Source organism: Acromyrmex echinatior, chromosome 2, assembly GCF_024713525.1.
Source record: "Acromyrmex echinatior isolate Ae372 chromosome 2, ASM2471352v2, whole genome shotgun sequence".
In the NCBI taxonomy this organism is placed as follows: Eukaryota; Metazoa; Arthropoda; class Insecta; order Hymenoptera; family Formicidae; genus Acromyrmex; species Acromyrmex echinatior.
Window position 1 is genome coordinate 12606558 of NC_141853.1, and position 22716 is coordinate 12629273.

General features: G+C 35.5%; 4 protein-coding genes across 4 annotated transcripts; 2 read left to right on the top strand and 2 right to left on the bottom strand.

Annotated features, from left to right (window-relative positions):
- Positions 1-4012: 4012 nt before the first annotated feature.
- Pdf (Pigment-dispersing factor) lies at positions 4013-5461 on the top strand. The gene is made up of 3 exons (XM_011067340.2): positions 4013-4169; positions 4721-4866; positions 5127-5461. The coding sequence occupies exons 1-3, from the start codon at positions 4058-4060 to the stop codon at positions 5256-5258; spliced, it is 390 nt and encodes a 129-aa protein (XP_011065642.1). The 5' UTR covers positions 4013-4057; the 3' UTR covers positions 5259-5461.
- Positions 5440-11928, bottom strand: Pitslre (cyclin dependent kinase 11B pitslre). Its single transcript, XM_011067338.2, has 7 exons — positions 11298-11928; positions 10159-10536; positions 9018-10018; positions 7778-8104; positions 6930-7206; positions 6575-6805; positions 5440-6496 (listed from the first exon to the last, which is right to left on the bottom strand). Exons 1-7 carry the CDS (start codon positions 11387-11389, stop codon positions 6202-6204), a joined length of 2601 nt encoding a protein of 866 aa, XP_011065640.1. The 5' UTR covers positions 11390-11928; the 3' UTR covers positions 5440-6201.
- A 1162-nt stretch (positions 11929-13090) lies between these two features.
- On the top strand, positions 13091-14333 carry LOC105152844 (uncharacterized). Its single transcript, XM_011067341.2, has 3 exons — positions 13091-13429; positions 13503-13629; positions 13773-14333. Exons 1-3 carry the CDS (start codon positions 13331-13333, stop codon positions 13865-13867), a joined length of 321 nt encoding a protein of 106 aa, XP_011065643.1. The 5' UTR covers positions 13091-13330; the 3' UTR covers positions 13868-14333.
- A 2108-nt stretch (positions 14334-16441) lies between these two features.
- Positions 16442-22713, bottom strand: Ube4B (Ubiquitination factor E4B). The gene is made up of 8 exons (XM_011067346.2): positions 22029-22713; positions 20431-20718; positions 19846-20271; positions 18397-19760; positions 18164-18314; positions 17361-18047; positions 16958-17279; positions 16442-16631 (listed from the first exon to the last, which is right to left on the bottom strand). Exons 1-8 carry the CDS (start codon positions 22050-22052, stop codon positions 16567-16569), a joined length of 3327 nt encoding a protein of 1108 aa, XP_011065648.1. The 5' UTR covers positions 22053-22713; the 3' UTR covers positions 16442-16566.
- Positions 22714-22716: the final 3 nt, after the last annotated feature.

The window sequence follows — 22716 nt, forward strand, 5'->3', positions numbered from 1 at the left end:
ATTACAATTCATCGGATCTAATTTGCCATAACATTTTGCTTGTATCTGCTAGTGATTTGCTTAGGTACAGGAGAGAATTATTCGATAAGTGTCATTTAATAATATCGATTAAAGTTGATAATTTGTTTCACGCTTCGATGAGTCAAAATTACATAATTATTAATTTAATATAGTTTTATTTAATATGGTTAATAGTAACGAATATAAAAATATGTTTATAATATATATTCATAAATATATATTTTCTTAATAAAAATATATGTACAAATATATTTATGAATATATATTATGAACATATTTTTATTTTTTTCTATTCATGCAAATATATTTTTCAGAGCTTCAAAAGGTATTTTCAATTTGGACAGTTCAAAGTTAACTTCAAAAATTCAAATTCTTTCAAAGCTTTGAATTTTCAAAGTAACAGTCTTACTGGTGCAGAGGTGAGTTTTATTTCTTGTTCATTTTTACGATTTTACTGGCATTAGAAAGCTCTAAATACATGCGAATGCCCGGTGACTGATGATGATGAGAAAACGTTTGCAGGAGAAGAAACAAAGATCCTAGGGAATTAGATCGGTATTCAAATTTAACAATTATATAGATAACGGTCCCCGACCAATTAATTGTATTAAATACCATTAATTGTATTAAATACGTATCGATCTGTATAGATCTCTATAATACTTGAACGTATAGGTATAAGTGTTTGAACGTACGTACAATGTTTGATGATTCTTTCGTCTCTCGATTCGACATGCGGACCCGCCTCGAGCGTGAAGAATCGGATTATGAAGATGAAGTGCTTAAATATTACATGCGAGTTCAATGCCACTTCTAGCGGAACAGAAAGAGAAAGAAAGAGAGAGAGAAAAATTAATATCTAAAAAAAGAAATACATAAATTTTATGTGTCATAAGCCCACATGAGAAAAAAATGGAATATATATGAATCAGGCTCCGTAATCGGCCGTTAATGGATGAACAAGATAGAATATTATCGATGCGGAGTCGATTTAAATAAACTCCACCAGTCTCTCTCTCTCTCTCTCTCTCTCTCCTTGATTAAATATTTATAATTATAATGACATACAATAATCTACTATATCATTCATGCGAGTAGAGTATCTCGCGGTTAAAGGCTAGCTACTAAATCATGATAAATTGCTTGCAAATTGGTAATCTAAGCAATCTCTTAATTTCTTAAAGAAAAAATAAGATAAAAGCATTTTACGAATTTATATTTTCAGAATGAATATTCGCATAATTATCTTATTATCGTCAAAGCAAAATAGTTTATCGCACATACAGCTCTCTCACACACACACACACACACACACACGCGCGCGCGCGCGCGCATTATCACCGCAGCTTTCTATAAATAGGAAGGCTGGTAACTGCAAGTATAATATTATAATCTCATTGTTTTGAGGAAAATAATAGGATGAAATCGAAAGTGGCGCGGCGCTAAAATAAATACTGTTATTTACAAGTCCGAGGAACGATACGGATTATATCATAATAATCAGCTCATCAGTTAGCCATTAATGCATCTCGCGGCAGAAGCGCGAGCATGGCTATCTTGTGACTTTTTTCGTGACAAATCGTTACACAGGAACGCTATTATAACACGCGAAGGATAGATTGGCTCTTGCGACGATATAAAGACGATTCCGTCTTTCGCAGTATTTGAAAATATCGCAACAGGATGTCGTATGTTATTCTCTATCGCATATCTGCGAAACATATATATATCTCTTCACACGACACGCATTAAAGTCACGAAACGGCTTCTGATGGAGGCAAATGTGAGTCAAACGGGTTTCCGAAGACGAAGAGCGACCGTGACGGGTGCGAAACGTCGCGTAAATCATCGTGAGAAAACAAAGAGATGCTCAAATATTACGAAACAGATAACAACAATTTAGCGATAACTAAACATAATTCATAGAAAAATTGAACTAGCAGCATGACGTGCGTTTCTCTAATTCTCGGGTATGGTAAAAAATTTTGGAATTAATTCTCGCAAATAATAATAGTAGCAACTTTATCGAGAGTGCGACAAATAAATAAAATACAAATTGGCCATTAAAAAAATTGGCCATTAAAATATTTCTTTAAGAACGGATACAAACGGATACGATAACTACACAAAATTTCCAAGAGGATCAACGAGAAGAAGCGACTCCGAAATTGGAGAGCCGGCTGAAAAAGATTTTTCTCTTAGGTGCTTTCGCATACTGTCGTTGCTTCGATCTTATTGATCTCTTATCGTTAATCGCAACGTTTTTCGTTCAATTTAAATTGATGCGGATCGTAAATGACGAGTTAATTTCCGCAATGATTTCCTTCGCGTTGCTCACAATCAGATAGGCTCTCCTCCATCATTATACGGAGAAAATGTCACAGAGACACATGTCAAAAATGACTAATCCGTTCGTCATTGATCGACACGCCTTCGTTTTCGTGGATCTTTGAAGGGTATCTTAACGTAAAATCAAGGCCACGCCACCGGTTTTAGGCTGCTTTTATGGTCGCTGGTTAGTAACCTCTGCATCTATCCCTGGAAATAGTCGGAGATTTCGACGCTGCTGGATGCCTCTGTTCTTCTTCCTCCTCGCGTTTCCACTCACTTTGCTCTTTTTTCTATTTCGTCTCTCTCCTTACAGTTTCTTGTAAAACGAAAAGAAAAAACTATATAGGGTACGCAGTATTATCGATCTATTTTGCTATATGTATCAAAGTTGTGACAGCATAAAGAGATTATAATTAAATCCATAGAGAGAAAGTTATTAATAGATTAAGGAAAAGGATTGCGATCCATCTTAATAGAAATATATATTATCGTTACCATTACCAACTTTTATTACTTTTCTAGTGAAGAAATAAACCGAATGATGGGACACTGTCCCATAAGCTTTAATTTTTGCTTATTCTTTGTTTTTCTACTTTACAAGATATAACTCCGCGACGAGCAGAGTACATAATAAGTAATTTATCTCAAGATATTTAATTATGCGACTTATCTCCTTTTTGTTTCTCTCGTCTTCTCGAAAGAATGACAATGTCATCATCCTTTGTCCACTCAACATATCGTTCGTCGAATGAGTAATGCCAGCGATTTACTTGACGGTATATCTTGGCGAGTAGGTATATCGAAAGGACGTATGGAGAACGGGAATCATCGCAGCGCCAGCCTTCGAGTTTCCTCGTGCAGAAAACGTTAATCTCCCCCGAGATTAAATACGATACTGACCCTGACGAGACTTGCATTCGTGACGAGCGCAACGAGTGGCAACGAGACAAGTGCTTGCAATGCTCACATGGCTCTGCCTTATAACGATTACTATAACATATAGCTAGCTCTCGTAGCACGCGCACCGCAATCAATGCAAATTACTTGCTAAGTATGCACTGCCAATTATATGTTAATTGTTACCAGAAATGCAACAACTGAGTCCTCATTTATTGGCAACTTGATGTCTTCACGATATGATAACATTGAGTGCAACTTGCCAGCAATTTGTCAGCTTTAAAACAACTTTAAAATCGATGTCATCAAAATTTGTACTGTTTCCATATCATGTTGCCATATAATAATAATATGCAGCGTGATACTATACTGTTATATTGCCGACAACGCAAGATATAATATTGACTTATCTTGCTGTTAAACTGCTGGCAATACGTATGTGTATACACATTGTTGTCTGCATGTTGCTACAATGTCGGTATATTCGAAATTGTTGAATTGAGGACTACGGCAAGTTGCCAGCATCATAAGCAATCGCAGATTTGTGCGATTTTGCTAAGATACGCTTTGCTATCCGAGTATTTTATACAGATTATATATTTATACATAGATATAATACAGATACTTGTATTGAACAATCGCGAATAATCAAACGCAGGATTTGCTGCACCCTTCGGCAGAATTTCTTTTACATAACTTAATAAAAGAGACAATTTCTGCAATCTCGCCGAAGAACATCTGTCGTTTGCAGCTAGAGTTCTCATCGGCCTACGTCCTACGATTTGACTGTCAGGAACAGATCTCGGCGATGGGTATTCGGTATAAAAGAAACAGAGCATCTTCAGATTCTCGTCGTATTCGCGTGGTATCTACATCGAACAGCATTCGCTGCCGCTCTGCTACACTTCCGACTACTCCAAGTAATTATTACGTTCAATTATTTTATTTCAATAAAATTACTTACAAACATTTTATTAATAGACACAGCAAAATGCTATAAAATAATTTTTTTACACCAATCTGTATTCATTACGCTACATAGATGAAATAGTAGATATTTTATTTAACTTTATGCATTGTCGCTAACGTAATTAAACGGCAGATTTTTAATACTGCAGTTCAAAAACAAAATCGATTAGAAACTTTTTTTCTCTATTAGCAACTTATATCGATAATAAACCATTAAAAGCTTTCTACTAAAAGTTTTCTAGTTATAAATATTACGTATTTTACTCAAATATGTATTATATATTTTTTTTGTGTATTTACTAAAGCTAAATCAAAGAAAGTGGAAAAAAAATTGTTGAATAGAAATCATGAAAAGTGCTTTCAAAAACAGCTTTATTAACCTTCTCCCCCTTGCCCCCTCCTCTCTCGCTCGCTCTCTCTCTCTCTCTCTCTCTCTCTCTTCATATAGCATAATTATCTTAATATTTTTCAAATATTTTTCTATATGTTACCTTCCCCTAAGGGACATCTAAATCAATGGCTAATTACGTGAGGTTGGCTGTCATTGTCGCTATTATCATCGGAATCGTTCGTGGAGAGGAGTCCAATGAGCTCGAGGATATCGACAGGAACATTCTCAAATTGAATCTTCCCTACGGCAGAAGATTGGTAAATCTTTCTAAGTGGCAATTAAGAGGCGCTTAAAAATTTGCTAATATATGTGTCGCACTTATCATATTTCGAAATTATATTGAACATTTTGACAAGATGAAATATGAGAATTAATTTGCACATCGACTCGGACTCGGAATGCTACTTAACTGTCGCGATCGATATGCTTTTAAAGAGGAATATGTATATATAATATAATACTATTAAATAGGTTCATTAGGCGAATTTATGTACATAAGAAATGCGTTTATATTCAGGATAATGAATTGGAGCTGGTCAGATTGATGCTAGTGGCACCGCGATTATGTCATCCCAAACGTAATTCCGAGCTTATTAACTCGCTATTGGGTCTACCGAAAAATATGCATAATGCTGGGAAACGCAAGTAATTTCACTTAGTTGTACAAGATAATTCAAAGATATATCAGATATATGAAGATATAAAAATATACACCTCATAGATTATCCACCAAAGAATATATATTAGAACGAAACATTTAAGAAAATCGACAGGATTTATCAGTAATGTTCCTAGAAACATGGATCTTGTATAAAATGAATCAATACTAATAAATGTAAAAAGTCACATATATTCTTTCTATTTCATTACATCTTTCTGTTATATATATAATTCCTCTTATTATTTTTAATTCTTTTTATAACTCATACAGCACATCGATGTTCAAAAGACATCACATAGATGTCTTGATATCTATATAATATCATATAAATATCGGAACGTTCATGCGACATCTCTTGGACAAGAGATTGTGTGAGATCGCAAAGTGTAAACTAAATTACAAACATTAATCATAAATATGCAATTTTTTATATTTTTATTTTACAATATATCTATTATTCCTATATTAAAATAAGACGTAACTCTGTATGAGAATAACTCGTAGTTGGCAGACCTCAGATTTGATACTCTGAATCTCGTTTTATAAGAGGTCATTTATAAAAAGAGAAAAAGATTGTAAGGTGAACTGTAATCCATTTCATGAACAAAACTGATAGCTAAATATATCTATTACTTTATATAAAAAACGATTGTAAGCATCTCCATTTTATAAAAATAAAATATTATAAACTGGAGATGCTTATAATTATTCTTTACATTTTGTGACATATGATTTTATGTAGAAAATAAAAAATTTATATATTACGGCGGATACACATATATAATCATACACGCGCGCGCGATTGTATTTGTGTGTGAGTGTGTGTGTGTAATAATACGTTTCTTTATGTCTAAAGAAATATATTTTGTATATTTTAAATATATTTAGAAAAAAATTATTATAATTCAGAATGCAAAATTGTCTCTCCCAACTAGAATTTTAAATGGAAACCACCGCCAACCGGTGGCGCTCTACCACCTTCTGTTAAGCCCATGTGAAAACCAGAATTGCTCAAATCGGCATCGTCACCGTCGCCCAATTGTTTGTATTCTCTGCCACCACTTGGTGGCTTCGGAGACGCATTTGTGGTTCTAATTCCTTGTTCCGATTTGGCGGGCCACGTGGGGAACATTTGTGGATCGATTGGCAAAGGCGCTTCAGTAAAATATCCATGATTTAACGCATCTTCGGCGGTTACACGTTGACGAGGATCATAGGTTAGAAATCTAAAAAAAAGAAAATAATTACGTTTTTAATCAAACTTATTCAGATATTGAAGGCGTTCTTCATATGGAATAACTTACTTGTTCAGCAATTCGATACCTAAATCCGACAACGACAAACTAAATCTTTGCCTGAGATTATTTACAGGATAATGTGCGAATGGGATTTTTTGTACTATAGGTAACTTAGCGTATCCTGGCCAAATCCTTTCGCTTGGTGTACCCAACTCTTTAAATATTTTATTTAATTGATCTATGTCCGATTTTCCTGGGAACAGTGGTTCCATCCTTAGAAGCTCGGCGAAAATGCATCTGAAAAAGTACTATCATAAATATCATAATCTATTGTTTATATAAATTCTAAAATTTTATACATACTGATAATGCATTAATATTTTTAATTTTTAAAAATTAAATATTAAGATATTACACTTACCCTACGGACCACATATCTATAGGCGTACTATATATTCCTAGATACTCTTTGTCACACAGCAATAACTCAGGAGCTCTGTACCAAAGAGTTACAACGATCGGCGTGTATTGCCTCAAGGGAGAGCCATATTCTCGAGCTAAACCAAAGTCGCCGACTTTCAAAATGCCTCTGTGACTTAATAGCAAATTGGACGTCTTTAGATCGCGATGTAATATCCAATTATCATGTAGATGTGCGACCGCGCGCAACAATTGTTGCATAAGACATTTAACTTCTCCTATAATAGAAAAAAATATCGATTTTTCCTTACATTCGTATATTTTGTTATAAATTGAGAAGTAAATAATTTGAGTAGTGTAAAATGAAATATGTAATTCGCAAAACATATATTTCCATATTTAAAAATCCTTAACACGTTCCGTGCCGTATGGGCTATGCTGAATTTTCTGTTTGATATTTTAACTATAAAAAGAAACATAATTATAAAATAATTTCTAGCATCACATAGATACTAATTATGATACATGATACAATATTGATGTGTATATATATTGTAAACCTTTTTCTTCATAATATTTTTGTAATTTTTTTATATTATAAAATACATTGTTATTTAACAAATATAATAAACACAAAGAAAAATATCGTAGACCCACCGGTGACCGGTGATCAAGTCACTTAAAATTGGTACGGCACGGAATGTGTACCTTAGATTGCTAATCTATGATTAAGCGTTATTTTTAACTTATATCTTTGTTAAAATTGTTTTTCATTTTTCAGTTCATGTTGTCATTACGCTCAACTCTTCAATTGGTTCCCTACTTCATTACATATAAGAATATACTCACCAGGTATAAAAACTTGTTTCTTCTGCTTCATGGTTTCTATCAGGGATTTCAGATCATGTTCTACGTAATCCATAACAATAAATATTTTATCCATATTACTGCCGACGACTATCTCCCGCACAGTGACAATATTGGGATGTTGTGCTTTCAGTAAAGTATTGATTTCTCTCAGGCTTGTAATCGGAAAGCCTTCTTTTTCTTTTTCCATTTTCAATCGTTTCAACGCGACTATCTCATCCGTACGTTTATCACGTGCCCTATATACGACTCCGTATGTACCTTCTTCGATTCGATTTAGACATTGGAACTCTTCAACACTTCTACAGCCTAAAGAATAGAAAAGTTATGTAAAACAAAATATGTATGCAATAAATAAAAAAAAAAAAATAACGAAAGATAGATCTTAAAATTACAGAAATGGATATGTATATATATATATATATATATATATATATATATATACATATATATATATATATATATATATATATATATATATATTCATACCGAAATATTATATTAATTCTAATTTGCTATCTTAAACAACATACGAGTACCTATGCAATTTTTTTTATTTACTATAACTTTTGGATTAAGATTAAAAAAAAAACTTTAACTATACCATAGGTACGATAAGCCTGCAAGGGTAATTTTTAACGTTATTTTCAACGAGAGAGTACACAAAAGTTTTAAGAGAATTCTACATTTAGAATCTGCGTGTGACCATGACCAGCTCGTAAGTTTCGGCGCGTTCTGAGAATCCCTTTATTATTATTATTATCAATATTATTATTATTATTATTATTATTATTAGATATATGTTTACCGTATTTCGATTAGAATGAAAGTAAGTATATGAAATTGTAGAATTAAAAAAATTTATTTTAACATAATAAGTTTTAACATAAGAAATTTTATGGACTTTGTCTCGAGAGATCGCTCGACCAGGCCGGATGTACTATCGATTCAGACTGAGCGGCATCATTCTCTAAATCATCGGTATAACCTTCGGCGCTATCAAAGCCAAAGGATGAAAGAAGCGCAATTACAATGAAAATTATACCTTTCTAAATTTTTTATCATCTAGCAGAAATTATCATCTTCACATTAAATCAATTTTATTTTTAGTTTATATTATTACATTTTTTATCTATAGTTTGACTTGCAATCGAGTGCTTTTATTCCTTCAATTATATTTTTATATTTTTATATTTATTTATAGCACACATTTTTTGCTTACCCTGAATAGCTGGCAGATACGGCGGTAATTCTGGTTCCTCCACTTTCTTTTCCTCCTCTTCTATGTTTTTCGAAGCATTGTTGGAATCGACATGCCCAGGAGAGCCTCCATCCGAATGATCGGATTTGGCTAATCGATCAACTGACAATGGACTTGGATTGTTATATTCTGAGCCATCATTGGAATCACCAGCAGAACCTTTATTTGACTCATTAGATTCGTCATCGTCATCACTGCTCGATTCCGAGGAATCGGACGAATGTCGCTCCGAAGATCTTTCATGTGGACTTCTTTCTCCTTCGGTTGAGTGTTTAGATTCGGCTGATTTAGATCGTACACCCTCGGAACGAACAGGACTGATGCTTTCATCCGATAGCTCTACAACTGAAGGATCCGGATTGTTACCCGGACTCATGGGTCGTTTCTCTCCTCTCTTCATCCTTCTGGCTTCCAATTCCATCCTAGATACCTCTTTTCGTCTAGCCATTTCTCTATCGGCTTCTAGTAGCCTTTCTTTTCTAATTTCTTGCTCCGTCATTTCTTTTGGATCTTTAATCTGTATCGAGATCTCATTTTGCACATCCATCTCATTAATGTCATCGGTTACAATCTCCATCGCTTCCCGTAGCTGCTTGTCCCGGTGCTCCTTTTCGCGCTCCATCTTCTCTTGATCTCTCTCGCGAGTACGATCGTGCTTGTGAGATCTCTTGCGACGTTTCTCAGATCGTTCCATCAGTTCGCTTTCCGAAAACTGCTCTTCCATGATCACTCGTACATGTCTCTGTTCCTCCATGCGAATCTCACGACGTTCTCTACCGTCGTCCACCGTACGTATTTCACGACGGTCCCGAATGTCTTCCATCCGTATTTCTCGCCGATCGCGCGATTCGCGTAAATCTCGCAAGTCCTCCACCAATCGTACTTCATGTCGAGATGATTCGATTTTATAATTCCGAGTATCACGTGGATCCTCTCGTCTTTCTCTTCTCTTGTCCAATAATCTAAACACACAAATATCTTATATCTATCTAAGTAGATTATTAAAAGAACCGATTTTCTCTCTCATATAAATAATTATTGTACTATTTACATTTACATTTACATTTTTTTGGAAGTAGATGAGAAGAAATTCTACAATTACCTTTCTCTTAAATCTTCTAGGACACGATCACCTGTACTTCTTTCCTTGCGATCGTGCCTGGAGCATTCTCTGTCTCTAGAATGGCTTTCCATTCTGTCTAAGCGTTCCATCCTCTCGCGATTCCTCTTGGAACTTTCCAAACGTTCGGATCTCTCGAGAGGCTCTCCCACATGCCTACGGTGCCTATGCTTGTCCCTGTGTTGTCTGTCTTCGCGTTCGTGCTGACGCGACTTGCGTTCTTTCTCATCTCTACGATTTCGTCTGTCGCTGTGCTTCTCTCTTCGACGAGACGAACTAGATTTATGATGGCGAACAACTGCCTGTGGTGGTTTAATATCCAAGGAGTCGGCCGTGTCGCCACCCTCTTCCTCTGAAAAGCTGTAGATTATCGAACAATTAATTCGTAATTAAATTCGAATCGATGATATTATGGACTTAAAACTTTATTGTTTTAACAATATTTATACTTTACGAATTTTTTGACACAATTGATGAGTACAATTAAAAGAAAAGTTTAATAAATATATTTTATTGCTAAATAAAACAAATAAATATATTTTTTCCATATATCCTAAAAGTAAGGACGCTGTCATGAGGAATATTTAAATACGAAAGATAAAAATGAAAATAATTGGATCACTCGTAATATAAACGTGCATTGTCTCGCCGAGTTTTGAATACCTAAAAATTCTGGGCAGCATCGCTCGTCATTCTGCTCCGTGAGACGTTATGCAACACGTTTTCATTTATCGTAAAAGAAAAGGAAGCTCGAGAGTAATCTCTCAATGGGATTGATAAAAACCACTTGATGCCAAGTCCGTCCTCGCGAATCGCAACTCGCAAATGTATTGTATGTATGTATGTACCAAGTACTACCTTCGCAGTCGATCCACTCCGATAACCGAATTTTCGAATGCCGAATGCCGAATACAAAAGGATAAAAATTTGTCGCGCAAGCGCGCACATGCGCCTTAAATGCAAATGTTATTTTAAGCTAACCTAGACAACGTCCACTTTCACGTGGCTCAGACAACAAAGAGTAACAGATGTGTAGTTGGCTGATAAAGCGACTGATTTGTCTTTTAAACTTAATTTCAAACAAAATGCCAATTACATGGCAATATCATAAAAATAAATACCTAAAATCACCCATATCCCTCGATGGACTTTTCTTAATTTCTCCGTCTTCGCTCTGATTATCGATATCCATATCCGATGTATTCGCGGACATATTCGCGCCAACGATTAACTGATTTTTAACCTATACTCATTGGAATATCGCTCGTTATTTTCGAACGCGCTTCCATTTTTAAAGAATTACAGCCCATGGAAGGATTAACGGAATAATCAGCGTGACGCTTAATTACGGATTTTGAATTGTAAATATAAGAAAAAAAAAGAATATCACAATTTTCTCTATCTGCACTCCGTACCACTAGCGACGTTACGTGTTGCGACTTCACTACAAGTTTAGTGAGAATAAAATCATGGTGGTGGAAGGGATAGTAACATAGGTCTGTTCGCGTTGCTTGCACTTTTGGCACTCGACATCTTCGCTTATATCTCTTTTTAAGACTTAAGATTTAAAAAATGTATTATATTTATCTCATTTTAAATGTGCAAAAATATTTGGGGATGCAACGCGAACAGGGTATCAATCATGAAACTTTATTCCTGGATAGAAAGAAGGATGGAAAGTGAAAGGTGAAAACTCTAACCAGAGAGAAACTTGAGAGAGAACGTGACTGGCCAAAATCTGTAATCGCAAAATACCGCGCACTACTGCCCTCTGACAAAGTAGCTGTAAACTACATAGCACGTCCACTTTTCAAGGCTGGAGATGATAAATCGATATTTGGTTCATATAGGCCGTATTCCAAGTTTACTGCCAGCACTGAAAATGCTACAGTCTACGTTACGTGCACTATAGATTTTCAGTCAATTTAAGAATACAGCCAATAATCGTGCTACATGTAATATTGTACAATTATATGAATCAATGGGTGCATTCAGAAGCAACGACCGCTCACTGAGCGCTCACTGAGCAAAAAGGGGATTAATCTGTTATTAATATGTTTATTTATTATAATTCGTAACGTAGAATAACTTTATCTACTATAGATAATCTTTAATATCATTTTTCTTATTTATTTATTACTGTTTATTATTTCTCTAATACCATGTTTAGGCCGTAAGATTATGTAGCGCTCAGTGAATGGTGGAACGTAATTTTAAGTCGCTCCATCGCTCACTGGGTTCTACATAGACAAACTTATTCTACATTACAAATTATTGGGTCATCTAAAAAGTATCCGCGGTTTTTTGTCACTAGATGTGTGTTGATGATCATATATCTAGTGACAAAGTATCGCGGATACTTTTTAGATGACCCAATATAATAATTAAACATATTAATAATAGATAAATCCCTTTTTTACTCATGAACGATCATCACTTCTGGATGCACTCATTCGGGCGAAGCCCTCGAACGAAGAAAGAATTGACCAATCGCAATAGTCATGTGATCAAATTGTTCAAATGCGATTTGTTAATTTTTTCTCTGTTCGAGATCTCGGACTGATTTCTAGCATCGTGGACATCGGGCTTTATTGAAGCTGAAATACAATTAAAAATATCGCTGAATCGGAGGACCGATTCTGTATCTTGAAATGAGATATTGGGTCATCTAAAAAGTATCCGCGGTACTTTGTCACTAGATATATGACCATCAACACACATCTAGACAAAAAATCGCGGATACTTTTTAGATGATCCAATATTATAAAAGTGAGCGAATTTACTAGAATACTGATTATTTCATTGATCAACACTTAATAAATTTGCTCGCATTTGTAATTTTCACCTTGTTTGAAGATATAGAATCGACCCCCGGCTGAAGAAAATCAATATTTCGATGTATCGACTATCGAATCGATACCGCCATCCTTACTGCGCAATCACAGAAATAACTCACCTTGCCGCTACGTTTTTCCGCCACGGCGTGCATTTCAAGTGACTCTAAATCGAAACAAGTCTGATTGTTGAAACGTTGATTCGTACGCTTTTAACAAGCAACTTAGATAATTTACATTTATTATTAGTTATATATCCTTTCATCTTTATTTATTTACATATTATACCAGCCGATTGTTATAAAATTGTACATCAGAAGATGAATAGCAATAACGACGAAGTTCTTCATTGTCCTTACAACAAGTATCATCGTATAGCTAGTTCGAAATTTCAACGACACCTTGTAAAATGCGAAAAGGTGACAATATAATTTTTTGTGCACTATGATCCGTTTTGAGAAATATATAAATGAATGTAAAATTTTCGTGTAGAATTTTCCTCCTGATTACAAGGTTATCTGCCCATACAATGCAACTCATCGTTTGAATAAAAGTGAGATTGAAGAGCACATCAATATATGTCCTATGAGAAGGACTGTTGAAGGAAGTTATATTCGACGTAAGTGTGCACAAAGTTACTCTAAAACTTTCTGACAAATAAAATTTTTAGCATTTATTACAAGACTCCCTGCATGTTTATATATACATCTTTTCAATGTAGACAAAATGCTGATAGCTACGATATAATTCAATTTTATGTAGCGCCAACAACTCATGAGATGATAAGAGCAGAACAAAACGATTCTACAAGTCAAATTGATTACAATAGCTATTGGGGAAGTCAAGAAGAAATATAAGAAATTGTAAAGGTTCTGTAAACTCCAAAATAATTATTAAACTCATGGATCAGAGGAAAAATATGAAACTATTTGTTATGACGTCAGTCAACAAAAGTTAAAACAATAATATTTGGTTACAATATATCTAGCTTCTCAGTAACAAATCACATGAGATGGAATCTAGAATATGATTATAATAATCTATATATACAAATGGAATGATTGCATAGGAAAAAGAAAAAAATAAAAAAAAACGAAAAATAACTAATAACTTTTTCTTTATCTAATAATTTTTTTTTATTTCTCAAGATAAAATGATAGAAATATAATTTTTTTTATTAATAAATCATAGGTTTTTTAGTGTTTTGCTCAAATGCTTTTATTTCACATAAATTTTGTTTATTTTTATACTTTACATCAATCCTAGTATTTACAGGTATTATTTGAAGTAAATTTTCCATGAATAAAGATATTGCCTAGTGCATATGTATATGTATATGTGTACATACACATATACACAAATGTATATACATACACATACCCAAATATATACATATAAAAAACAATATCAAACTTCATGATTAGATTATTTTTGAATCTATATATACAAATAGCATGTATGGTATTTTAATATATTATTAAATATTTCAATTGTATGTGTGTATGTATGTGTATCTTCATCTTTAATTATTTCATAAAATAATTGTACCAAAAAGACCGCTATCTAATGTAGTTCTGAACAGGATTGTCAGATGTAGGCGACATGTATGCAACGCCTACAAGGCGATATTGAGCGACTTGTAATAGGTCTTTTCTTTTTAGCTGAATTTCTTGCATAATTTAATTTTTCTTTTCTTTTCTCCAATGAAAAAATGATGAACCGCAAACAAGTTCGATTAAAATGAACAAGCCTACTGCAAAATTTGCAAATCACTTAAAAGATGATATGTCGCCTCATCTGGTAATCCTAGTTATGAATCTAAAAATTTTTAAATTTTATGTCAAGTCTTTTATCTTCCTGCATAGATACGTTGCACAAAAGTAAATGATATATAGCTTTTATCATTGAATAATCATCTTTTTTATACTTCTTTAGAAATTTAGGACTAATGATTTTTATATTCTGATCATGCAGTATCAAACTTTTTGTATGTGCAGCATGTTCAAATCATGATCCATTTAGTTAATACTATGATGTATATAAATTTATATTTACATTTAATGACAAAACGTATTCTAATGTTATCAGTGTGGGGAATTATTGAAGTAAAAATATGATAATCGTCAAAATAAATGTGACACTGGATAAATGCAATTATTACTTTTGAAAAGTAAGATTATGAATCAATGAGTCAAGATGCATATTAAATCTTCAATCAGTAAATAGCTTAGAATTTAATGCAACACAATTCAAACGCTACGTTCTTTAAATATTATAATTTCTTTGGAATGTTAAATACATATATGTGTATATATATATATATATGTATATATATATATATGTATATATATTTATTGCACAAAATAAGCAAATAAATAATGATTAATGAATGATAAAGAAATAATTTGATAGAGAAAAGATAAATGTATGTATATACTTACACTTAATCACACATATACATATATGCATTATTTTGTTAATAAAAATTAATAAATGGAAATGTCCTTTGTGCATATATGTATATAATTAAGTTATGATAAGACAGTTAAGTCACATAAAAAATAAAAATGCTCGAATCTTACTATATTCAAAGTAAAATAACATTCATATTAAAAGCAAAGTAAAACTCAAAATGTTGCAAACTAGTACACATACATGATGTAGCATTTATCTGTAAAAAAACATTTTATCTTCTTTACAAAATAAAGCCAAAAAATAACATCTGAATTATATATATATAGAGCGTGATGTGTTTTTGCATCTTTAGCAAAAGAATGCAAAGTAATCCACGAATTTGACTATTATAAACAATTTTCATGCTTTCAACTATCGTGAGGATTGACAAATAATTATACATTACAATTTTATATATAATACCTTTAAATAGTACTGCTGAAATCATTGAATTATAAATCTTATGCACATGTAGATTTCTTGTCAATAATAATTTTATTTGTAAATGTCGAGTTCGTGGAAGTATATAGTAGTCATTAATATTTTATACTAGTTTTATATTATTTAACATTATATTTTTGCGGGATATGCTTCAAACTTACCCGCTGCCACATACATCGAAAGACGTAAAAAGTAATGTTACTTATTTATGAATAATGTGATTTTGAATACTGACATGTAGCCAGTAATTATTTACAACTTTCTAAAGTATGTTTGGAGCAATATATTGGCAGTTTGCTAGCTGCAGTCTGAGTTAATGTTTTATTGTATAAAAACTGTAAATTTATTGAGCGCAATTGTTGCACAATAGCGAGATCATTGCACTATATTCTTCAACTGCACTGAATCGATGCATTTGCCTGATAGAATGTATCGTGCAATATTGACAATTATGTTAGATTGCATGCTAATCTCTCTCTCTCTCTCTCTCTCTCCCCCCTCTCTCCCCTTTCCGTCCTTCCCCATTTCACCTCCCCCTCTCTCTCTCATTCATTCACTCACTCTCTCTGTTTCTCACTCGCTCGCTCTCTCGCTTTCTTGAATGCTAAATTTTTTTACTCCTATATTTTTACTTGCAGAATTCTCATCACATTAGCACCGTTTATATATTCGTCGATCTTTTCTTTTGTTGTTTCCATACAGATATCCTTTCTTTCAAGTCGAGCACTGCAATAATAATCATCAATTTAATGCATTTTTATAAAATTTTTATAACATTTTTGTAAAATTATATATGAGGATATATGAATAATACAATCTTTCGGCAATTCTTATATTTTAAAGTTAAAATGTAAGAAGATATTAATTCCAATATAAAAAATATTTTAAATAAAAAACTGCATAATTGGTTGTGATACATGCATCACATATTTACAGAATGTATTCTATATAAAAATATGTTGCTACGAAACACTGTTATTAGACGTATTTAAGCTAAGAGAAACTTCATTTTATCGAATACTAATAAAAGAAAAATGTGAACGGTCACTTACTTGGTGTGAGCATGTCTTCGCTAAGTGGCTGCCGACTGAAAGGATCCGTGGCACTATTGAGTAAATGTCTAATGATAACTGCCTTGTCCATAACAATACCAGATGGTAGTCTGACTGGATCCTCCATAAGAGTATCCATCAATGGATCTCGGAATTCCTCAGGAGCATCGCCGTAGTCTGCATCACGCGCGCGATTATCTCTTGCGATTATCGCCGCACGTTCCGCGAGCGCTATAAATCTCTCAATTTCCGTGGTAGTTTTGATCGCATATTTGTGTAGCCTGCTTACAGCATCCGTGAATAATTCCTTACAGAACGAACGCTGGAAAAGAAAATAAACAATTTTTTGTATTAATCTGTATATTTAATGAAATGTATGAATGATGGATGGAAAGACACTAACTTCGTCACTGGCTAAAGCGGCCGCAAAATTATCACAGTCAAGATGCAAATATATATCAACCAATTGACTAAGTAACGTCCTTGGTTGCCACCCGTATTTTTGCTGTGTTCTCACTCTCAGATTTTTGCACTTAGGTCCGCACAATTGTTGCAAATTGAAATTTAGCATGGCACACAATCGCCCGACTAATTCCGGTCGTAGGAACGGTTCCTTAATGTCGACCGTCAGATAGTGGAACATGGCAACTGTTTCCTTGGCTAGTGTAAGATAAGACTTTGCTTGTCTCTCGTCTGCTGCCAGCTGCCTCGTCCTCGATTGCTGTTGCTCTTGGGAAAGTGCACTCCACGCGGTAGTGTCCGACATGAGTTCCTGCACCTCGTGTATACGCTTCAGAGATTCCAAACTCTCGTCAAGTAGAAAGGTAGTGTCGTTCATCAACATGTTGATAAACTTGACAAATTGCTTGCCATTATTGCTTTCATTGACGATAGATGCTCGATGTACCGGACTATCCCACATTGATTTCAAGATTAGACTTATGTGATAACGTATTGAAAACTTGTCGTAAAACTCGGAACTAGAGCCAGTAGTTTCAACGTCGGTGTAAAATTTCATGAGATACGACGCCAAGAGTGTCTTGGATATAGGATGCGCCATGACTTTTTCGTGGAGAATCTCCGTTCTTCCCTGCAGAAGATTACAATTGTTAACGCGCATACACACACACACGCGCACATGCACACACACACACACAGTAATGTAGTAATATAATTTAACAATAAGTATTTTTCTAATAAATTTACCTGAGGGCTAGGATTTATCACAAAGAGGACCTCGATGATTTTTGCGATTAGATACGGATTTCGTATACAATGCGGTGTACACACGACGACCAGTAGCCACGTAATAAGCGGATTATCCATATTACCACTTACCACTACTCCAGGACAGAATCTACACGCGTAATTATAATTATTAATAAGCATATCATATTGTATAATTATAATATTTAATAATATATATAACGAGAACTTACTGGAGCGTAAACACCAAGAATTCCGCTATATCCTCCACATACCATTCCGGTAATGCGGTAAATTTGCATGTGACTTCCTGAGGAAGTGGAAGTTTGGGAAGAGGGTTACCTGGGGCAGTCTGTGTCAGAAGACTCAACAAAACCTCGGCCACGGATATATAAAAGTGTAAGCATCTTCTTAAAAAGACAGGGTCTATCAGACCTGCGTCCGCACACAATTTAAATTTACTTAATTGTTCCGATTGCTGCTTCCATTGTTTAATCAAATCTCTATTATGTTCAGCGAAGGGGCTATCCTTCCACTGGGGTTCCGTGGCTTGCAATTCGTTGAGCATATTTTTTAAGTCGCGTAATGCTCGCAATTTTCTTTGATACTTTTGCAATGCCGGTAGTAACGCGATGTGATGGCAATGCAATGTCAAGAACCAGCACTGAGTCGGAAATTTCGATTCCGTCCACTTATGCGTCTTCTCCAGATGCTTTTGCCATTCCGCGACTTCCTGCGAGGTAAGTTTCAGTCTTGTGTCATTCTTTATATCAACAAAGCTGGAGGGATGAAATGGATACAGAGGGTCTACGGTGTCCAATTTGATTTTTACAGAGAGCATTTGCAAGACCGACAATAGATTCAACATAAATCCATCTCCGGCCAGAGAAAACTCCTCGGTTTGTATTTGCGCGCGTTTCTCATTGTGACGCAATAACGCGGCCAAGTACGTTAAAGTCGCATCGCGGCAATTACTGTTTGTAAGTATTGCGTAAAACATTTTGTGCAACGAAGTTCTGGTACTTTCTAACTCTTGCTGCAAGGATAAATTCACCGATTTGTCAGTGACGTGATTTCCGCTGAAAAATTTGTCAGCCACTTTCGGTTGTTCCTCAGCAAATACCGATACTGAGAGAAACGGCCCCAAAAACGAAGTCCTCGTAAGTTCTCTGCCGGCGGCTGACGTCATAATATCGGGCAAGAATTGTACTTGATTTGTAATCAGACGGCATATCGGACGTATTTTGCCGCCTGGACCGCAGCGAATTTCTATCAGTTCCTCTAGCGCCTCGATCGGTCTTCTGTGTGTATTGCCAACCAAGCTCGCTTGTTGCATTGAGAGATACAGGCCTTGCAAGACCGGGGTGAATATCTTATTGAACGTGCTTGAATTCGTGTGTGTCTTAGCTACAAGTTCGTGAAGGTAGCCTCGAGGTAAACTTTGCGACAGTATCGGATAAAGAAGATAAGTGGTACACATAGGAATAACTGAAGCTTCACAAATGCCAACCAATCCTTGTAGAACAAGGCTAGAGTACTGAACACATTGCGTTTTCAATACCGTCAGTACATTGGAAAGAGGAGGTATGCTGGATCGCTAAAACATGTGCCTAAATGTCAGTCAAAGAAATCAATAGATTTAATAAAATCTCATATGGTTTTTAAAATATGTATACCTATACCTTTGGATGATTTCTTTCCTCTATTGCGATTCTTGAATAGCAATTTAACAAATAAGTTAAACTTTTGGGTTGCGACGATTTGCTGCCTATGGGTAATGGCATAGTCGGTAATTGGTAAGACGGAAGAGCCATGACAGGACTTAGCAAAGGACTCGCTTGGTTATTCGGACTGTCTTGTCGATCGGACGATATATCTACCGTGATATCGTTCAAAAGATCTTCCCTTTTTGAGAACATACACAAAATCTCCATTAAGGCTTGGTTAATGATTTCACTAAAATCTAGCTGTTTCTGCTTCAGCGTGTACGCTGCTGTTTGTGGTAAGAATATAGTTCCTTCAACGGAGCTTTTCCACGATATGCGCAAGACGCGTGATATGACAACGTGTATGTGATCTGTTGTAACTTCTATGCTAGAGCTCGTCGTCTAAAATGCAACAGAGATAAATATAGATAAAAATAATGAATAATCTATTTTCATCATATTAGAAGAAAAAAAACAGATTCTTTTTGTTGTTTATTAATGCATTGTATATTTGTTCTATTTCTTTTTCTTTTTCTTTTTTCATTATATAAAGATACTTACACGCGATCGTGGTATTGAATCTTTCCTATCTGATTCGTCAACTTCCATGCTTTCAATTCCTGAATTATCCATTTCGGTAATATTACATTGTTTATCGTTGCTCTCTTCTACTTCCATTGGTATCTCAGCACGCTGTAATTGTTGTTGAATAGACGGAGATATTGATCCTGGGAATGCTTTTGATAACTCCGAAGTGCTCGGGGAAGTTGGAGCAATAGCATTAGACGAACTGGCAGTTGCATTATTATTGTTGAAGCCCTCTAATCGGGCTAATCGCCTTCTTCTCATCTACAGCAAAAGTGAGACAAAGGAGTTGTGTTGTGAGCTCTCTTTAGTGAGGACTATTCTGTCAAAGGTTGCTTAAAACAGACTGAAATGTTTTTGTTACTCATAAGCTATTTTTATCCATTGGTTTATCATACCTCGCAACAATAAAGAAAACAGAAGCTACAAAGTCCGCATTATATTTTAAGCGACGTAATAATACAGAAATGTCATTTCTTCGATACTATACTCTGTAAACCACTTCAACGAAAGGTTTATCATTCTTTGCATATAGGAGGCAGCATAGCAAACAATGTAGAGATGTAGCCTGTACTATATAGATACTTACGACATAGATACGGCATACTCGGGTCCGGGTTTAGAAAATTGAGCGGATGAAATAATCTCAAAATCCATAATTTGCCTTCTATGCGCAAAGAGTGGTAAAGCTCTTGAACAGAGTATATATTATTATTCCGAGATATGAACCTCAAAGAATGAAATGGAAAGTCATGTATTTGTTGAGAAATCACAATTTCATTACTTGCATAAATTTCTGCAATCATCTAATATCTTGCTAGAAACGAAGCAGACGAAGCAGTTAAGTTGATGAAAGGAAATAATAAGGAATAGGTGGATAGAAAACAAACAGAACTCTATCGCGATTACGAAAATAGAGGAATCATCAAATAGTAAACAATTGTTCCTGCAAAGCGTTTGTTTAAATATTAGAATAATCAGCCGTGCCAAGTTTTCTTTAAATTAAAGCGCAAGATTGATTTGCATAGCGTCTATTATATAAGTAAGTAATTTCTTTGTAAGCGTGTGAGTCGCTTCGTTTTACGCATGGGGGGTTGATAAAGAAGAAAACAATATATAACCCAATAAGGAAAAATGCAATTTCCAAGTCTCTCTTGAAATTGCGCGCGCAAACAATGGACTTGTCCTTCAATGACTCGTCTCAAAATTGAAAAAAAAAACAAATTCATGATGTTTTGAGGGAAAAGAAGTGGATAGAAAAGATGAGAAAAGATCACCGACGAGAGAAAAGTGCCGCACAGCACGAACACGAGAGCGTGGGTCTCGCTTGAGACAAAAAATCGCGGATATGTACGCGCGGGAAATACACACATACATACATACACACGCGCGCATACACACACACACACACACACACACACACAAACAATGCAGAGCAGAGGAAATATTGGGCGAGAGAAGAAAGGATCACTGGGTGAGGAGGAAGATAGGCGACGCGATGCGATGCGACGAGGAGACGAAAGGGGAGGGGAGGGGAGGGGAGGGAGATGAAGCACACGCTTTCCTTTACTCACTTCTTCCTGACTGAGTTCGCTCATGGCGATCGCTCTTTATCCCCTCGATTTCGATATCCCGCCCGCTCTGTAATCTGTTTCCCGTCCGGTCTGAATCCGGAACTGGCTCGGATGATGGTGATGATCTACACTACTACGGCGGCCACGCGCCTCTTCCTCGCTGTCGTGTTCAGCGTTCGCGTAAAGAGGAGTAGGTATCGTGCTCGACACTCGTGGCCACTCGTGGCCAAGATACGTCAATGTCAGAGATCTGGACAGTCACTCCACATCTGTTTGCGTTTGGACGTGGATGCAGTGCTCTCGCGTCGAGTCTCGAGTCACGGCCACGAGTCGGTCTGAATCGGTCTGCCGTCTGTTGAATTCTTGAGTCTTGAGACCTGAGTCAATCTGACCTGACAATGAATCGGTCGGGACTGATGGGACTGATTGGACGGGCTGACGGACGCCGCTGACGACTGACGACTGACGACTGACGACTGACGACTGACGGTTGACGGCTGACGGCTGACGGTTAACGGCTGACGGATCGGGTCGGTCGCTTCGCTCTGGCTCTGCCGTGCCGTGATGTCGTCTACGGTGTCTATGGTGTCTACGGTCTGCGTGATGAGTCGTCTCTCTCTCGACAGTCTCGACTTTCGACCAGTCTCGACGTCTCGTTGAAAACAGCTGAGCAACCAACGCGTCGACA